Source organism: Typopeltis vanoorti, chromosome 9, assembly GCF_054136105.1.
Source record: "Typopeltis vanoorti isolate ZY-2024b chromosome 9, IOZ_Tvanoo_1.0, whole genome shotgun sequence".
In the NCBI taxonomy this organism is placed as follows: Eukaryota; Metazoa; Arthropoda; class Arachnida; order Uropygi; family Thelyphonidae; genus Typopeltis; species Typopeltis vanoorti.
Genome location: NC_143557.1, coordinates 53,287,863 through 53,308,968, shown reverse-complemented (window position 1 = coordinate 53,308,968; position 21,106 = coordinate 53,287,863). Strand labels below are relative to the sequence as shown.

At 34.8% G+C, this 21,106-nt stretch overlaps 1 protein-coding gene across 1 annotated transcript in view; it reads left to right on the top strand.

Moving 5' to 3' along the window:
* The window catches only part of LOC150103050 (uncharacterized), a 320,792-nt gene that overhangs the window by 178,508 nt on the left and 121,178 nt on the right, over window positions 1–21,106 (top strand). The window contains exon 11 of the mRNA XM_090397384.1: window positions 1,620–1,877. Within this exon, the coding sequence (XP_090253510.1) occupies window positions 1,620–1,877 (258 nt within the window). The remainder of the gene's footprint in view (window positions 1–1,619; window positions 1,878–21,106) is intronic.

Below are 21,106 nucleotides of genomic sequence, written 5' to 3'. Positions count from 1 at the left end.
CTACCACCCAAAGAGAATCCCATACATCCATGATCATAGTGAGATTTGAGCCTACAGCCTGTTGGTTGGAGAGCAGATACACCAACCTGGCTAGCCTTTGCTAAAGAGTCCAGAATCTATTCTTTATAATGAAACTTATGACATTTGGTTATTACATTTCCCTAACTTAAATAAATCTGTTTTTCAGTTTTCTGCAATCCTGTCTTAAGTCAGAACTACATATAAAAGTTGGTTTTAATTAAATCTCCATGGCTAAATGCTGTAAGAATAGGCTAACTTAAAAGATGATTACTTACACAAAGAAAAATGTAAACAACAGTTATGTGTACCAAGGAAGAGAGAGACATTATTCTTTCTTCCTATAATTTATATCACATAGAAACAATGCACTTTGAGTAATAGTTTGGGTTTTATATTATCACCTTTCAGCAGTTCAAAAATAGATAGAATTACAAATGTAAAGTGCACAACAAAATGCTTATTGCTTAACAGTGCAAATAATATTGATTCAAAACAGTAGCCATACTTGCAACTGTAATCACAATCAATCTTAGAAATAGATAGCAATCCTGCTTGGTCCACTCATTACAAACTAAATTAAGTAATTAACAACATGCTGAACTGGTGTATTGATTTAAAAAAAAAAAGAAAAGAAATCTTGGCATACTCTCGCTCTTAGATTTAACAAACATTTCCAAACCTAGTATGCCTTTCTGCTAGATAATAATGGTTGAGTTCTCCTAATGATGCTGTAAGCATTTGGCTAAACTTTGGAAGCATCACTTGGCCATACTGAACTTTCATTATAAAAAAAAATGACGAGCAAAAACTCGTCTGCCAATCGGATATTTCAGCTAGTTGAGGTGTTTTATTGTTGACTGTCACTATAACTAACTATTGAAAAATTATTAAATGGATAAGAATCCTATATTGTTATATAGCCAGTAAGTGAAACTCAAGATCGATAACTACGATCTATGAGTTTCACTGTGAAAAACTATTGGCGAAGGCAATTCGAAGCAAAGGTGGAGCAAGATCCCTCACTATTCTTGATATTCTCTCATAATGTAAAACACAGCTAGTGTTTTAATGTAGAATTCTCATAATGTAAAATACTAGCCTTTTGGCTTTTTATTTTAATTATTGAAAAATTAGTCGTAGTCCAATGAGGTACACTGCTGTGCTATAGAAAATTCACTCTAGCAAACTACTATCCAGTATAGCAAACATGTATAACAAACAAATAATGATACAGTCATATAATAATGAAACAGTATAACAAACAAATAATGATATGGTCATGTCTCGTAATAGCAAACTCCTGAGAACCAAAGTTCCTTTGGTTCTCAGGAGTATTATGAGGCATGACTATATCATTATTTACAAATGTATAATGGAAGAAGCATTGTTTTTAGTGAAATTCTACTTAACATAGTATAGCTGAATTTTCAATTTGTGGTATGATGTAAAAAAAAAGAAATAAAAAAAAAAGAAAAGAAAAGATATGGGATGTAATGTAATATTCCTTAAATAAATTAAATGAGAATATTCCTAATATTTTAATATTATATGGTTTGTCTTCATGATATTACTTAAGAATTCTTCAATATGTTTTTCAGGTTCCACTTGAGAAGTCATCATCCTTTCCTTCTGATGTGTTTCAAGCAGAAAAGGAAAACACATCATTTTCAATAAGTTCGCTGATTACATCATTTTATGAGAATAAAAAATTATCATCTGCACTTGAAAAAATGAAAGAAAAATCCAATGTTGATGATGAATATATTAAAAAAACTATACATGAGATATTTAAACAAGAGTTGTCTAGCTTATTGACATCTTTGAATCATCAGCAAAAAATTTCTGATGTTCAACAGGTAATTATTTTGTTAAACATTCCGCTTGAATGAGATTTCTGTTTTCCACTTTATATTCACAAAGGAATATAGTGATATTAATTTTTAATTTTCTTCTTGAAAGGATACAATCTGACTTCCAGCAAGGTCAGAGTTGCATTGTTATTATATATAAAGGCTTTAAATTAAGACAAGGTTTTGTCATATCTCATGAGGCAAAAAGCAAGTGTTTTTTTTATTATTTGAGAATAGCAGATATTTTATTTTTTAAATTATTAACAGCTGTATTGTTCCCTACCAGCAAAATCTAGAAATATAGGAAATACAGTCGGTCCTCAATTCAGGATGTATGTGACACATGACGGGTTGCTTAAGGGTCAAAGTTGTATAACTGAGAGGAGACCTCCACATAGCCTTTAAGCGAATGCAGGGCTTCTGACCTAATGATCCAGTCCTCACCTTCTCATGGTGCACCCTGTTAGGTATCGACCTGGATACTGAATGAACGAGGATATGCTGGCAATTTGGGATTTAGCTGACCAAATTGTATTCTTATTGGCTTAAACCACAATATAAAATGATAGTACAACCTGACAGAATTTCTCAGTTAAACAAAATCCCCATTGTTTTCACCAGGGAACCAGGAACGGCGGAAAGTCAGCTACTGGAACAAATCCTGAAACACACCCCAACTCAACGTTACCAGAGTTCAAGATCAGTACTATCAACATAAGAAGCCTGGATAGCAAAGAAATGGAGCTAGCTGAGGAATTAGATAAGTACCAGAGCGACATAATAGGGGTGACTGAAACAAAAAAGACAAAAGCTGGTGAGATCTTTCTGAGCAATAAATACAAAACCTTATATTCAGGCAATGACAATCAGGGAAAAGGAGTAGCAGCCATAGTATTCAACACTAAATACGAGGCTAATCTTCTTGAATGGCAGGCAGTCTCAAGTAGAGTGATGTGGGCAAATATGAGAATGGGGAACTGGACAATGAGACTTGTTTTTGCCTATGGTCCCACAGAAGGTTCTACTAAGGTAGAAGTGGGGGAATTTTTTGAGGCTTTAGAGAAAGTAACTGACACAATGAAAAAGGAAAAGTTACTCCTTGTTGGGGATCTAAATAGCAGAATAGGAAATGATTGTCAGACATACAAAAATATTTTGGAAAAATTTGGAGAAAAGAGCAAGGCTAATAATGGCAAATTTCTGCTCAGGACATGGACTGGTTATTACTAACACCCTGTTCTAACATAAAAATGTGCACAAATTCACATGGAGAGAAGAGGGCAATGACAATCAAGGAAAAGAAGTAGCCATAGTATTCAACACCAAATAGGCTAATCTTCTTGAATGGCAGGAAATGGAAAGTTTTAAAGTGAATAAAAGTTGAGCAGCTCTGAGATGTGAATTGTAGAATAAAATGCACAAACATTATTCATGGAAAAATGAGTTTGAGAACAGAAACCAAACCTTAGAGATTCAGTGGCAAATCCTGAAGAAAACATTCATTGATTCAACCAGAGAGGCATGTGGTGAGGTTTTCTGCAAGGATAGAAAAATCAGAACTCCATGGTGGGCACAGGAAGTTAAAGAGGAAGCGAAGGAAAAGAGGAAAGCATATCGAAAGTTCTTGGCGAGTAAGTCAGCTTGTGTTCTTAGAGAATACAGAAAGAAATGTAAGAAAGCTAAACACTGTAAAACTAGCTAAACAAAAGTCATGGGAAGACTTTGGTAAGAACATAAAAAATTAATATCAAGACGGTGGCAAGATATTCTGGACGTTGTACAAAAAGCTCAGAAATGGAGGAAAGAGTACTGTAAAAGGAATTAAAGATGATAAAGGCGATATTAAAACTGGAGAAAAAATATCCTTAATGTGTGGAGTAATTACTTTGAAAAAAAATGCTAAATGAATGAGCAGTGATGACAGCACGGCGGTAAGAAACAAGCAGCAGATGTGGAATCAGGAATACATATCCATACTTGAAGTAGAAAAAGCCATCAAAAGCCTGAAATGTGGAAAGGCATCTGGAGTAGTTGATATTCGATCAGAAATGCTCAAGTATGGAGGTATAAAATTCTTACAGTGGCTGCACTTCATAGTTCAGAATGCTTGGATACAGGGACAAATTCCAGACGATTTGAAATAGAGCTCTCTTAGTATCTATATACAAAAAAGGGAAATAAAACTGAATGTGAGATTTACAGAGGTATTTCCCTACTCAGTGTTCCTGGTAAGATTTGTGCAGGTATACTTTTGAAACGGTTGAGGGAAGCTTGGTGAAGAACAAGCTGGAGTCAGACCAAATAGAGGATATCAGGATTAGATTTTCACTTTATGACCAATAGTTGAGAAATCATGGGAATATAACAAAGATCTGCATTTAAGTTTTGTAGATCTTAAAAAGGCATATGATAAGGTGTCAAGAGAAAAGCTGTTCAAAACGCTACAGTTGTATGGTGTCAGTGGGTCATTATATAAAGCAATACTTAATCTTTATTTGAGTTTTAAGTCAGCAGTTAGAATTGAAGAAAGTACAGGAAGGTGGTTTAATGCTAAATCTGGTATCAGACAAGGATGTACATTATCTCCTCTGTTATTCATTATCTATATGGATCACATTACAAAAGAAAGTAGTACTAAGCCTGATATCAAAATTGGAGATGTTAATCTGATCTGTTAGCTTTATGCAGAAATGTCATACTTCTAAATAAATCCAGTACAAGTCTGCAAGATTCCTTGACTAAGTTGAATAACTATTGTAATACATAAGGTATGAAAGTCAGTAATAAAAAGACAAAGACAGTGAAAATAGGCAGACGCATTGAATATATCAACTGCATTGTGAATGGAAAACCTATAGAACAAGTAAAACATTTCAGCTACTTCCGCATGATTTTTAGTGAAGATGGTAAATTAAATATGGAAATAGACAAGAGAATCAACAAAGCTGGTATACTAGAAGTCAGGCTGAAAAATTTATATGGAATAAGAGAGAAATTAGTCAAAACACTAAATTAGCTGTGTACTACACAGTATTCATGCCAATTTTAACTTATGGATCTGAGAGCTGGGTTAGAAAGAAAACAATTGAACCAAAGACTAGAGACTGGAGATATGAGAGTCCTGAGAAAAATTATGGGGATGAACAGATGGCATCAATGGCAATATCATATTAAAAATGAAGATTTGAGGATATTAGGAAAGAACTTGACATTGTTAGCATCCAGGAATATGTTAGCAGAGCTAATATCAGGTGGTATAGTCACTTAAACAGAATGGGAGAGGAAAGATTAGCAAAACAGGTGTTCTCTGCCAGGTTGGCAGGAAAAAGACCCCCAGAAGACCAAGATGTAGGTGGATTGATACAGTAAAAAGTGCCTTAGAAGACAGAAATATAAGATCTGGTAATGTTGTAGTTTTGACAGGTAACAGATTGATTTGGAAGAAAACTGTAGTGGTTAGTGGTGATGTGAGTTTTTCATGTTAGTACTCTCATATCCTGTACACCACCCCCTTGAGGGTACATGTGAGGAATTTGATGATGAAGGGAATTTTTTTTTTTTTAGGTGTGAAATTTAAAACTTATTCTAAGAAATAAGATGCTTAAGTAATTGGTACTTTCAACAAATTATCAGATCAATTTTTGGTTTTAGGTTGTTTCCTTCAAAGCCTCGGATTTTAAAAGTTTTTTTTAAATATTAGCAAGATATTGTGATCACTTGCTAAGCTAATCTATAACAAGTTTTTTTATGTTGGTTACCAAGTAAATCATACTTTACAAAAATAAAAAGCATTGTTTTTATCCTTCACCCAATCATGGACACCTGAAGTACCATCAAGACAGGCTATTTATGTAGTTGATTCACAATAGCAGACACTACTATAACAAAAAACACTCACTAAAAGAAACTACTAACAAATTCCTGACTAAAACGCCCTTGGTTGAATACTGTGGTAAAAGAAATTCACTGTATCGAATTATCCAGTATAACAAACCATATATGGTCCCTACAAGTTTGCTATATTGAGAGTTGGACAGCTTCATATCATGTTATCCAAGTATTGCACAGTACACAATATGTCGGTGTGTATTATGGAAAAGTTCACTACCTAGACTATTATTCAGATGAAAAAGTGAAGGCTTTTTCATCATAGGCCTACAGACAACAGAAGAGAAAAGACTTCGGTATCCTTTATTTGATGTAGCCAATGGCTATCTTTTTTAAATCTCTCTCATGCACCTGAAATATCTAAAGATCAGTTGGGACAAAATCCAGAGACTGTTGATACTGAGGCTGGCCAGCCTTTTTTATTAACTTTCTCGAGTTGCCGTTCACCACCCAGGATTGCTCTCTAGTCATTCCTGCAGTTGATCATGAGACTATGGTGAGCTAAGAGGATGGATAGTGTGAGAAACCTCACATAATAAGCATAGACAGGTATTAAAGCTTAGGTGCTAGTTCAAGCTCATAATTAGGTTTAATTGAATGAATATAGCATAGTAATTAAACTAATTTCCAGGGCAAAAACATTAAAAAGCCTTAAAAATGTCTTATCTTGGCTACATGAATTGGTGTGGTTTCGCTACATAGACAACATTTTCTTAATCTGGGAACATGGTCTGGATACTCTCAGAGTATTTCAAGAACACCTGAATAATATTCATCCTAATATCAAGTTCACATCTGAGTTAGAGGTTGACAGAACAACTCAAGTTCTCTATTTATAGGAAACCAACTCCTACAGACATACCTTCATTTTGACTCACACCATTATCCTCCGCAAAAGTTAGATCACCGAGCCCGGTCTCTTCTTTCAGAATTTAAAAATGAACTCAGTCGACTTCAAAGTACATTCTTACTTAATGGTTACTCAAAGAAGACTATAGACAAATTATTGTTTAACCCTCATCATCAACAACGTAACAAAGCTACCACTATTTCTAAAGGCAGTATTTCTATGTCATATATTAGTTCTATGTCCCCGAAATTAGCTAAAATTCTGATGAAATATAACATCAAGACATTCTTCACACCCCTTCCTAAACTGTTTAATCTTAAGTTGTCCTAAAACTAAATACAGCAATCTCAAATATCCTGGTGTTTATAAGATTCTTTGCATCTGCGGTAAACCATACTTCAGAACAGACGGAAAAATCAGTCGAACTATGTTTAAAGAACATCAATGAGATATCAAGTACAACAGAACTTGTGCCAGTGTCTTGTCTAGCCATGTTCTATTTTCAGCTAATTTGAATGAAGAAACCTTCAACATCAGGTACTCTGGGATAGAACTGACAATATTCACCATTATTGTGACAAGGTAGAGAGAAAAATTATAGAATCTAAAGAAATAATACTCAACCCCCATCTATATTAACAACAATCTAAGCTACAGCCTACCGGACTCTCACAGCTCTACTATTCAATATTGGGGTTCTCAAGATCTCATATGCAAGCATGTGCACAGTAATACAACCAGGGTTTGTTCTTCTTTTTGAAGCTCTAAGCTGAAATCTCTACAGTTTGTTTGATATATGTCTGTTTTGTTTTTTAAAATACCAGTTCCTTTCCGGTTATGATGGTATTTATTTGGTATTCACCTGAAGAATTCTAGTTTTAGACGAAACTAGTCATGCAAATAAAGTTTTTATTTTAACCTCGGTTCAAGTGATTCAATATTATAGAATATATACAATCATCAGCAGCAGCCATTGTCAATCCACTGCTGGATGAAGTTCTTTGCAAGATTATTTCAAAACTGTTTGTCTGTGGCTCTCCTTTCCCATGTCACTCCTGCAAATCTGATGATATTATCAATCCACCATGATTTAGGTCAGCATTGTGGTCATTTTTCATCTTGTGGAATTTAGTCCAGTACTTCGTTTGTCCATCATTGATCTTGTCTTCAAACAATATGTCCAATCCATTGCCACTTCCAATGTTTCGCTCGTATGATTTTCTTGTGTGTTGTTCTTAATTTTTGAATTTCCTTTTCATTTAGTGTCCATGTTTTACAGCAATATGTCAATATAGGAAGAATTCATTGGTTAAAAACTTCTTTAGGCATAATGGTAGTTAGTTTTTGAATATTGAATGTAATTTTCCAAATGCTTTCTACCCAAACATCATGCATATTTTAATTTTGTTCCATTGATATCTGTTCTCTTAAGGGTTTTTTTTTGGAGGGGGGGGGTATAAATTTTAGGTAAACTATCTATCTATCTATATATATATATATATTTTTTTTTTAAGCTATATATATATAGCTTAAAATTTATAAACCCCAAAACTTCTCTGCATTCATGGTAGATGCCTTCTTTTAAACTAGATAAACAGTTATCTAAATCTTTAACTCCCCTTACTACCCATACCTCATCTTGTAGAAAAACTTCCTTCCAGGAAATGATATCAAAATTTGGAGTTTTGATATCATTTCTTTATTCATTACCCCCTCCCCTACTTTTTTTTTGCCATACCTCCTTGTTCAATGGTTACAACACCAAAACATATTAACAAAATAGTTGTTCTTCACATCCCTCCCTCAGTACCGAGATTATAATAATGCTATTACTATTCCTTATATCTGGGAGACTTTAGAAAAATCTCTGCATTGCTTTCAAACCTTTTTTTGAAACTGGTAGCCTTATCTGCTCTCCTAAAGTTCCACTCCTCTTCTTCTTTGTTTCAGATGTTTATGAGGCTTCTCATTCTTGCAACTTGTCATATTGTCGACAGACTGGAATCTCTGCCTTGGTGATACATCCACCACAATTACTATCATTCAGGTTGAACTGGCCATGCCTTTGGATACTTTGCATAGAATCAAATGAAAAAAAAAAAAAAACTATGCTTAACTATTCAGCAAATATGAACTTGAAAGACTTTTAAGTTTTCGTATATTTAGATTTTAAAAACCAACCTAATCTAAATGAATATGGTTGTGTTAAAACTTCCCAAGATTTGCGAAACATTAACTCTTGGGCCTCCAGTTTAAGTTGTTTCACTTACTGTTTTGTATGTTTTATTACAGTTTTTATATTGTATCCCAGAAGATGTGTCTATGACATACAAAATGTCATAACCATTAAAGCTGTGTTTAATTTTTCTCTCCACTATGTTGATCCCATTAAAAATAATTATGAGAAAAATAGACAAAATTTTATCATCCCCTGATTAACTATTCTGCACCACTTGACGAGGAGTTTGGTATCTCCTAGAATTTGTCTTTCTAAATGTAACTGTTGACAGACTGAACAATAGAATTTAGATAGTATTTGTGTGTTATATTGCTGCTTTCAAAACTTATCTTGTAGTGAAGTAGCAGTGAGTATAATATTACAGGGCACAGATATCAGGGTGGATAAACTGGAAGAAGGTTTCAGATATGATTATGTTATACAAAAGTATCTACACTGGTGTCCCAAACCTGAAGATAAACACTATTTCTGAAGATTATAACTTCAAATTCAGATGAATCAGCTTGTGGAAATTCGTATAACTGATGATTTCAATTAGAAAGCAGGTACACATTCATGTTTTTGATTTGTGTGCAAAGGGGCCACGTGGTAGCACTCAGCAGGATAAAAGGCAAAAAGGCTGTGCTAAGCAACTTGTGTTTGAAAGAAGCTCTTTTCACAGAGGAATGAAGTTACAAACTTGGATGTCTTGTAATGTCTCAAAAGACATCACTAGACGATTTCATGAGGAGAAGAGTTATTAGAAACCTTGAAGAAGGCCACAGTATTCATGATATTGCTAGAGTGTTTGGAATCTCACATATCATTGTATCCAGGCTCTGGGAAGCATTTTAAACCAATGGAATGCGTTCCAGACATTTGCTAAGAGGTCACCATTATGCCACCATGAAGAATGAAGACAGAATTTTGGTTATAACAACAAAACATAATTGATGCATCACAGCAGATCGGCTTGCAGGTCAGTCAATTCAAGCATAGGTACACAGATATCTCAACAAACTGTGGCAAGGTGTGCGACAAGTAGGCTGTATGCCTGAAGGCCTGTAGTTTGCATCCCTTTATCAGCAGCCCATTGTAGAGCACATTTTCAGTGGCATTGTATCCATAAAAATTGGGAAAGACACCAATCGACTAATATACCCTTTTCAGAGTCATTTTAGTCTTTCTTCTGATTCTGAATGGCACTTGATCTGGCATGAAGGTAGTACTGCTTAACATTGTGAGAATGTTTTTGAAAAGGTTAGATTGGCAGTGCTGGGTTCATGATGTGAGGAGGCATTAAGCTTAATGGATGCCCCGAGCTACAAGTTCTGAAAAAAAGGATTATACTGGTGAACGATATCGCAATGAAGTTCTTCAACATCATGTTCAATTGTTCCGTGGTGCTGTAGGCGAAGAATTCATTTTTATGGATAACAATGCCACACCACATCTCATGAGCATTGGAAATACTTTTGGAGGCTGAGGATATTAATTGAATCAAGTGGCCAGCACATTACCCAGATCTGAACTCCATAGAACACATTTGGGATGCAATAGGGAGATGTGTTGGTGTTTGAAATTCCCCTCCAGAAAACAAGGCTTTATCCTTGCTTTGAAGGAGGAGTGGGCTAGTTTTCTTCAAGAACTCCTGAATCACTTGGTGCTTAGCATGGTTTGATGATGTGAGAGCTACATTGCAGTTTGGAGCAGACATATTCCATACTGAAATGTCTCTCCACATAGTTTTCTGTAAGCACTGCACATCACATCCTTAGAAAATTTGCAACTTTTGCCAAAAACTTGTTTGTACAAAATTTATAATGCATTTCTTGTGTAATATAATTTATTAGTATGCTGGCAATAAATTGTCCACATTTTTCTGTAACAATGAAGGTAACCTAAGTATCTCGGAAAATTAGGGAATCAAAGCAGAGGTGGTTTGGTTATGTTATGTGGCAAGATAAAAGTTATGTGGGAAAGCGAGTTCTGGAAATGAAGCCCCCACCAGGCAAAATAAGTAAGGAAATGCCTAAACAGCAGTGGCTGGACTGGTTAGTCTGAGGTCTTGGAGGTCTCCCTCCAAGACCTCAGACTAGAGGAGAACATGGCTTTGGACAGAATTGAATGGAGGAGGCTGATCTGCTGCAGCAACCTCACTTGAATGGGAATAAAGATGAAAAAGAAGATTGCTGATTTCAAACCCATGCTTCTTTCCATAAATGGTATTTTCACTCATTAATTATGAATATCAAAATTATTTTCCTCTGCTAATTAGAGTAGGAGATATTGCAAAAAAATGTTCTGTGAATAGTTGAATGTTCAACTTATTACATAGTCTTTACCAAATATCCACACAGTTCTCCAAGCAGTGTCTTGCTAGGATATTCTTAGAACTTCAGTAAATTTTATTAAATAGAGTAATATTGCTAATATTCAGCTGTGGAGGTTCGTGGCAAGAGGCTAATTATTTTTTTATATGATAATTCCATCTTCTTGGCAGGAGTTACTCATTGTTACACTCTGATACCTTAAGAATGTAGAATTCTCAGTTATCATGGTGTAACATGAAGAGAAAATAAAATAAAACCCCTGTATAAAAGCTAATAGATGAATTATTTAAAAGAAAGAAAAATATTCTTGCATCCAAGTAAAATATATATATAAAAAAAAAGTGTTTGTTGAACTAACTAATAAAAGAAGAAAATATTACAGTTGTGATATAAAACAATTAGCTAAGTAAAACAGAAAAGATTAGTAATAAGAAATTGTATGTGAGAGGCTAGAGATTAAAATATTAAGTAAATTCTTAAAAATTTGGAAGGGGGATTAATTTAGAGGCTAGCAAAAGAAAAACAATAGACTATCGCTCAGGGTCAATTCCCAGATTTTGAGACATCGTCACGGGCTCGCCGGCCCAAGGATGTTTGGCAGAAAAATGCCACCCTAATTGGTCAGTGAAGTCGAATCAAGTAAAGGGCGGAGAAAAGAAATTAAAGTGGGTGCCGTTAGGAGTCAAGGTATAAAAGGGACCCCCCAAAGAGGCTTTTTTTTTTTTCGGATAGTTTCTTCACGAGCTCCTTCGTATAGGTTTCACGTGGTGTTCCTGAGTAGCGGGATTGGAGTTATCTCCGTCATCACAACAAGGAAACAAAAGTGAGCAGGATTTCAATTCCGTATTTCCTATGGTAAGAAACGAGGAATGCCATTTAGCTAAAGGAAAGAAGGTATTATCTATGTGTTTCATCGTCCAGTGACAACTACGAGAAAAGGAAATCTGTAAAGAAGTCGGTGTCCACGTGATGAGTTTCACAGCCATGGTATAGATGATTCTAAAAAGTGTTCTTAAATCAAGTATGAGAAGTAAAGATCGTGTAAGCACAGTTTATTGCCAAAAGAACTTAAGAGTGACAGATTATAGGAGAGATCATATCAGGATAGTTCAATCGGAAAAAGGTAGAGGCCAATATAGAAAACTCGAGAGAAAAAGGTACTGTAAAAATCTCGTGTTAACTGAAAATAGTCTGTAATTGTAATCATTATTCTATTACTGAACTGTTGAAGAGACTAAAGAAAATCATACTAGGACTTTAGTACATGACAGATTATAATGAAAGTATGTCTGTTAATATTATATAAGTAATTACGTGTCCTGAGAACTATGCGTGTGTATTGTAACGTATAGGAAAGTTTTATATGTCAAAGTTATGTGTTAGTACAATGAAAGGATAATTTAATTTACATAGTTTTAGATAGTTAAATTGAGTGAGTTGATCACATATGTCCAGGTGCTACAGCATATAGTTTATTCAGACTAATATAGAGTTAACTAATGTGTTAATTAGATAAGGTATTATACTTATGGTTGTATGAGTTGAATTTGTTATGGTGGCATGATCGTAATACCCATATAGGATCATAGCTAAATACTTGTGATTAGATAATGTTATTTTGTAAATGTTTTCTTAGTATTGAATTGAATTATATTAGAAATTGAATTGTACCATACTAATGAGTTTAATAAACCTTTGTTCATTGATAAAACAGTTGTCTGAAATTGCTGCCCAATGCACCACTTGAAAAATGTACGAACCTAATCACGCGGGAAATTAATGTGTTAAATAACGAGATAAAGTGTCACAACTGCAATATTGTTTCGCATTCAGACATATTTTAGTAATTGCTCCTTGTTTTTGTATTTAATATCTCAAACTAAATGTCCCAAAAGGCGCAGCATAATATAAATATTAGGGACACTAAGGGGAGAAATAACTTAAATATTTGTATTTTTGGGTGATATCTCGTGCATAGATAAAAGTTGAATATAGATAAGCAGAATTTCACTAGATAGAATGATAATCATAAATTGGGACACAACATCATGAAGATACACGGAGGTAAATCAGTGGTGTAGTCATGTTCTCATATAATAAATAGGAAAATGGTGTATCACCATACTATAGATGAGAGATAGTCATAGAAAGTTTGTTCACTTGGTTACAAAGTAAATTATATTATTGTTTTTAACCTTTACCCAAGCATGAGCATATGATGTAGCATTATGATTGGCTCCCTGCATTTTAAGGCAGTTGATGCCATGTGAAACTAACCTAGTATTCCATAATGCACACTGCAGTTCATTTTGGACTTCCTTGGGGGGTCACATTATAATATTGTTACTTCATGTTTCAGCAAAAAGATAAAAACAAGAATATAATTTGTTAAAGTAAAATTTCATTTGCCAAGCTTACTTTCTGTTCATATTGTTGTTGGGATTATAAGCATCCCATGTAAACATTGTTGGAAAAGTGATAATACCTGGTGAAAAAAGTTCTTGTATGAGTAAGGTTTCGTCTCTAGATATATTTATGAATAGGATTGTCAAAAGGCCTGTAGGTTTTAGGTATCATATCTTTCATTTTTTTTTTCAGTAAAATCTCTGGAATTCTTGATGTATGAATCTATCCTCAATGTGATGGGCATAATTTAGATCAATGTCTTAATAGTTGTATATCAGGAAATGTCATAGAATATTAAAAATACTCACAGGATCTTGCATATATATATGTTCACATACTTATGTGAATTGATCTAAGCACTTTTGGTTGAATTTGGATCCCACACAAGTGCTGCAGTCTCCATATTTACCAAATGTAACTTCTTTGTTTCTCAGCTTTAAAAAAACAACATGGGATCAAAGTAGTTGAAATCATTAAAAGAAATGCTTATAATGAAGTAACGTTTGTACATTGTTTTGAAACCTTTTTTTTTTTTATGTTGTGAACAGTGGCAGTGTGGAGGGGAGGGTAGTTGCAGGAAATGCTTATTTTGATAGAGGCAAATCCTGTAAGTGTTATTCTATCTATAACTATCAAGTATCAGTCTGGATACTTTTTTTTTTATCACTAATCATATGTTGTATTCTTATATGAATATGTTTGCAGTAATATCAAAATAAGAAAAAGTAAGAAATGCTGTACTTCAAACTTTCTGAAATAAATGTACTTGATTGGTAATCAATTGTTTTTTTGCAGAAGATGGGCAAAGGCTCTATAATAACTACTTTATACTGCTTTAAGTCTATCATCATCATCATCAAATATCTGCCATGTACCCTCAAGGGGTGTACAGGATATGATAGTACTACATAAAAAATTTACATCATTACTAACTTCCTATCTACAATTTTCCTCCAAATCAGTCTGTTACTTGTCAAGACTCCAACATTACCAGATCTTATATTTCTATCGTCTAAGGCATTTTGTACCGTATCAATCCACCTATATCTTGGTTTTCCTCTGGGTCGTTTTGCTGCCAACCTGGAAGAGAACACTTGTTTTGCTAATCTTTCTTCTTCCATTCTATTTAAGTGACCATACCACCTGAGATTAGCTCTGCTAACGCATTCCTGGATGCCGACAATGTCAAGTTCTTTCCTAATATTCTCATTTTTAATATGATATTGCCATTGATGCCATCTGTTCACAACTCTGATCTTTCACAGGACTCTCATATCTGCGGTCTCTAGTCTTTGGTCAAGTGTTTTACTTCTGACCCAGCTCTCTCAGATCCATAAGTTAAAATTGGTTTGAACACTATCTTGTATACAGCTAGTTTAGTTGTCCAACTAATTTCTCTCTTATTCCATATGAATTTATTCAGTTGACTTCCCACCATACCAGCTTTGCTGATTCTGTTGTCTATTTCTATATTGAATTTACCATCTTCACTAAAAATCGTGCCTAAGTAGCTGAAATGTTTTACTTATTCCACATGTTCTCCATTCACAACACAGTTGACATTTTCAATGATTCTGCCTATTTTCATTGTCTTTGTCTTTTTATTGCTGACCTTCATACAATATCTATTACAACAGTTATTCAATTTAGTCAGAGAATCTTGCAGTCTTGTAGCGTATTTATTTAGAAGTATAACATCCTCCGCATAAAGCAAAGAGCTGACATTAATCTCCAATTTTGATATCATGTTTAATACCACTTTCCTTCATAATGTGATCCATATAGATAATGAATAACAGAGGGGAAAATGTACATCCTTGTCTCACACCAGATTTAACATTAAACCATCTTCCTGTACTTCCTTCAATTCTAACTGCTGACTTACAACTCAAATAAAGATTAAGTATTGCTTGATATAATGCCCCATTGACACCATATAACTGTAGCATATTGAATAGCTTCTCTCTTGGTACCTTGTCATATGCCTTTTCGAAATCGACAAAACTTGAATACAGATCTTTGTTATATTCCCATGATTTCTCCACTATTTGTCGTGAAGTGAAGATCTGATCCTGACAGCCTCTATTTGACCTGAATCTAGCTTGTTCTTCACCAAGCTTTTCTTCCACAATTCTTCTCAACCGTTTCTGAAGTATACTGGAAAAAATCTTGCCAGGAACACTCAGTAGGGGTATACCTCTGTAATTCTCACATTCAGTTTTATTTCTCTTCCTTTCCACATTTCAAGCCTTTGATGGCTTTTTCTATTTCAAGTATGGATATGTATTCCTGACTGCATGCCTGGTCAGTGTTTTTTTACCACTGTATGTCATCACTGCTTGTTTCATTTAGCAGTTTTTCAAAGTAATTACTCCATACTTCAAGGATATCTTTTTCTCCTGTTTTCATGTCACTCACCTTTATTATCTCTAACTCCTTTTACAGCACTCTTTCCTCCATTTCTGAGCTTTTTGTACAATGTCCAGAATATCTTGCCACCGTCTTGATATTTATTTTCTATGTTCTTGCCAAATTCCTCCCATGACTTTTGTTTAGCTAGTTTTCCACATTGTTTAGTTCTTACATTTGTGTCTGTATTCTCTAAGAGCACAAGCTGACTTATTTGCCAGGAACTTTTGATATGCTTTCTTTTTTCCTTCACTGCCTCTTTAACTCCCTGTGTCCCCCATGGAGTTCTGATTTTTCTATCCTTGCAGACAACTTCACCACAAACCTCTCTGGCTGAATTAATCAGGGTTTTCTTCAAGGCTTGCCACTGAATCTCCAAAGTTTGGTTCCTGTTCTCAAACTCTTTCATTTTTCCTTCAATAATCTTTGTGTATTTTAGTCTACAGTTCACTTCTGAGAGCTGCTCAACTTTTATTCACTTTAAAACTTTCTTACATGTCATTCTTTTCAATATGAAATTCAATTTTATCCTGCTCAAGACAATAGTGATCACTTCCAATTTCAAATTCTCTGTACACACTGGTGTCCTGCACCAGGGAGAAAACATCACTATCAATAATAACATAGTCAATGAGACTTTTCTTATTCCTTGCCTCTTCTCTCCATGTGAATTTGTGCACATTTTTATGTTGGAACATGGTGTTAGTAATAACCACTCCATGTCCTGAGCAGAAATCCAACAGATATTTGCCATTATTACTAGCTTTGCTCTTTTCTCCAAATTTTCCCAAAATATTTTTCTGTCTCACAATCATTTCCTACTCTGCTATTTAGATCCCCAACAAGGACCAACTTTTCCTTTTTATTGTGTCAGTTGCTTTTTCTAAAGCCTCAAAAAATTCCTCCACTTCTACCTTAATAGAACCTTCTTTGGGAGGACTATAGACACAAATAAGTCTCATTGTCCAGTTCCCCATTCTGATATTTGCCCAAATCGCTCTACTTGACACTGCCTGCCATTCAAGAAGATGAGCCTCGTATTTTGTGTCGAAAACTATGGCTACTGCTTCTTTTTCTTGATTGTCATTGCCTGAATATAACATTTTGTATTTATTGCTCAGAAAGATCTCACCAGTTTTTGTCTTTTTTGTTTCAGTCACCCCTATTATGTCGATCTGGTACTTATCTAATTCCTCTGCTAGCTCCATTTCTTTGCATTCAGGCTTCTTATGTTGATAGTACTGATCTTTAACTCTGGTGATGTTGTGTTGGGGCGTGTTTTCAGATTTGTTCCAGTAACTGACTTTTTGCTGTTTGCCCTGGTTCCCTGGCTAAAACAACGGGGGCCTTGTTTAACACCAGGCGACGCCACCTCCTGCATGAAATTTTGTCATGTTGTACCGTTATTTTGTATTTTGGTTTAACCAATAGGAATACAATTAGGTCGGCTAAATCCCAAATTGCCAGCCCATCCTCGTTCATTCAGTATCCAGGTAGATACCCAACAGGGTGCACCACGAGAAGGTGAGGATTGGACATTATGTCAAAAGCCTGGTTGGTTCTCTGCATTCTTTTAAAGGCTATGTGGAGGTCTCCTCTCAGTTTTGACCCTTATGTGAAGAATTCAATTCAATAATTAGATGAAATGATCTAACTAATGCATCAAATTTCAAATGTCATTAATGTGATAAACATACATTTAAATGAGATAAAGTATGCCTCACAGGAATTATTTCAGTGTTATGTGATTCATATGTGCAATTTTTGATTTATTCAGTAAGTTTAGATTAGGAATGTATGCGAGACATTTGTGCATCTTATTTTCAGTTCGATGAGAAATAATCAATACAGTATATTAAATTCATAATAGAAAAAAAAAAGCAATCCACCTTTGGAGATGACAAAACTCTTTCCACTAGAAATAAAAGGAACAAATTATAAAAATTAACACCAATGAGAAATAATCAACACAGTATATTAAATTCATAATAGGAAAAAAAAGCAATCCACCTTTGGAGATGACAAAAAGAAACTGTTTCTCTAAGAAATGTAATTCTGAATTATTGAGGCACAGAATAACTATTTTATGAAAAAACTTTGGAAGTTTTGAATAAAATAGTGTGACTAGACATTTTTAATGGGATTGTCCCTCCCCTTCATGCAGGGCACCTGTTCATCACTATCACTTGGAGGTCTCCTCCAAGTGATAGTGATGGTACTGGAACTCTTTGTTCTTATACTTTGTTTATACTTTTTTCCTATATTCTTCACTCTACTTTCCTTGAGTCTTTCTAACTATTCCTGTATTCCAGATCACTATCACTGGGATCTAATGCCATGTGGTGCAACCTGTGGACATCCAGAAAGTGTGTGTTGGGGGGGGGGGGGGATCCTGGTAGTCTTGCACTACTTTGGCCTCTGCTTCAGCAAAATGGGCTGTACTGGATGGACCAGCGAGAAACAATTGGCTAGTGGACATACCTTCATTGGTCAAGGATGTTGCAGTAAGTCTCTTTCCCCATAGCCTGGAGGACAGGACCACGACTGTATAGCATCTGGAGTAGTCTTGGCATTCCACTCCTGAGTGCCATCATTGCTTACCAGTGAATAGGCATCCATTTGTGGCACCATGGTGGTTGGGAAGCTCTGGTGCTGAATCCAACTCCTCCTGAGAATGAACACTTCTTCATCTTCTTGTTTATCAGGGTCACTCTACAAGTCCCAAGCAGTTATAGAAAAAATAGAACCATCCAAAGGGAAAAAGTAAGAAACAAAAAACATCAGATGCTGTAGCAAATATACCACTGTTCCTAAGGGTTTGGAAGGATTGGCAGGAACTCCAAAAAATGTAAAGAAACTGCATTCAGGAGATATCCTTATTGAAGCAGCTACAGCAGCACAGTCAAAAAAAATATTCCATGGAGCATCTGTCTTGGTAATATAGATTACAGTACCCAAACACACACAACTAAACTTTTCTAGTCATAAGAAGAATAGTGATACTTAAGGACAGGCATCTAGTTCCCACTACAAACACCATCCTTACCTTTAAAAAATCAAAACCATCAACATCTGTTAAAGGAGGACACCTCAACTGTCCAGTACAGCCATATATCCCAAACTCTGTACAATGTTTTAAATGTCAGAAATACGGTCATTCTCAAACTACCTGATGTGGCAGTAAAGAACATGAAAATAAAGGCTGCAAGATCAGAACACCAAAATGCTCTGTGAAGGAGACCCAGCCACCCGGCATATTTCTGAGCATGGCAAAAGGGGAATGAAGAAAAGTAGATAGGACAGTTAAAAACAGAGCAATGCATCACATATCACAAAGCAAAGAGGCAGTATACAACAAAAGGGGAGGGACAATCCCATTAAAAATGTCTAGTCACACTATTTTATTCAAAACTTCCAAAGTTTTTTCATAAAATAGTTATTCTGTGCCTCAATAATTCAGAATTACATTTCTTAGAGAAACAGTTTCTTTTTGTCATCTCCAAGATCAGAACACCAAAATGCTCTGTGAAGGAGACCACCCGGCATATTTCTGAGCATGGCAAAAGGGGAATGAAGAAAAGTAGATAGGACAGTTAAAAAACAGAGCAATGCATCACATATCACAAAGCAAAGAGGCAGTATACAACAAAAGTAGCAGCAGCAAATATTGGCGAAACCCTCTTATTCTTAGAAGGCAACTGTAAAGAATTTTATTTTTTAACGATACTTGTGACATAATGATTAGAAATATATATGCGTTTGCACAAGAATAATTTTTAATTTGCCAAATATTTCGGTCTGAATATTACAGACCATCTTCAGTGGCTACATAGGAATAGTTATAAAAAACAAAGTGGAATACGAACAATTGATCTAGAACGAGCCGCGTGATGTCATATCGCTAAGTATTAGAAGAGTAAACATTTTTAAAGTTCATAATTAATGATATTAATTCAGAAATTCATATAATAATCTTAAATAACATTAGACTAATATAGAAAATTTAGAAAAAAAAAAAAAAAAAAGTGTTATCCTGATTAAACTTTCCCAAATTTTTGATATAGATATACAGTCATTACGATTCAAGTTAGGCCTCCACACTTTCTTTAAATAAACGTTCAAATTTGTAGCGACATCTGGACTGGTGCTCTTGAATTCTTTTTTTCTATAGAACGTCCAGTTTGTCCTAGGAAAGATTACAATTACAAGGAACTTGATACACACCAGGTAGAGACAAGGTTGAGCGTTTATCTTTAGATGAAGGAAAATGGGTGGATAATTTGTTAATAGGTGTATAAGTGGCTGTTAAATCATATTTCTTCAGAATTCTTGAAATTGGTTCTGAAATCCCGGAAATGTAAGGAATTGGAACTCGACGTATTGAATCTTTGCTGTTCTATGTTGGATTGTAAGAATCGAAAAGATGTTGTGTACTCTTTTCAGAGAAGCCATTTAATTTCATGTGATGTTCGATAGTCGAAAGTTCTTTCTGTAATAAATGAGAAGTTGAATAGTTAGTTTTGGCTCGTCGGATTAAACATTTTATAATTCCTGTTTTTTGACAAGGATGATGAGCAGATTCTTTGAGACGACCTGTGAAAGTTGGTTTTCTATAAACTGTTGTTGTAAGAATACCAGAAGGTGAACGGATGAGAAGGATGTCTAAAAAAGATAACTTGTTGTCTTTTTCAATCTCTATGGTAAACTTTATACGAGGATATAAGGAATTGATACTGCTTAAAAAGGAAGATAAGGAGTCTCTGTTGTGAGGCCATACAGCAAAGATGTCATCTATATATCTAACCCGAAAGGATGGGTGAGGGAATATAGATGAGAACAGGACTTCTAGATGTTCTAAATAAAAGTTGGCAAGAGCAGGAGAGAGTGGACTTCCCATGGCTGTTCCTTCCACTTGGTTAAAATTTGTTTTGACATAAGAAATATCCAGAGTGCAATACAAAATCAAATAGCTTTATAATATCTTGTGGGAAGATGTCAGCAAGTAATTCTAAAGTCTCTTTGAGAGGTACATTCGTATATAAAGATTCTATATCAAAGATAACCATAAGATCTGTAGGTTGTAAAGTGATGTTTTTCAATTTGAAATCACACATTGGCAACTCGTGCTCTT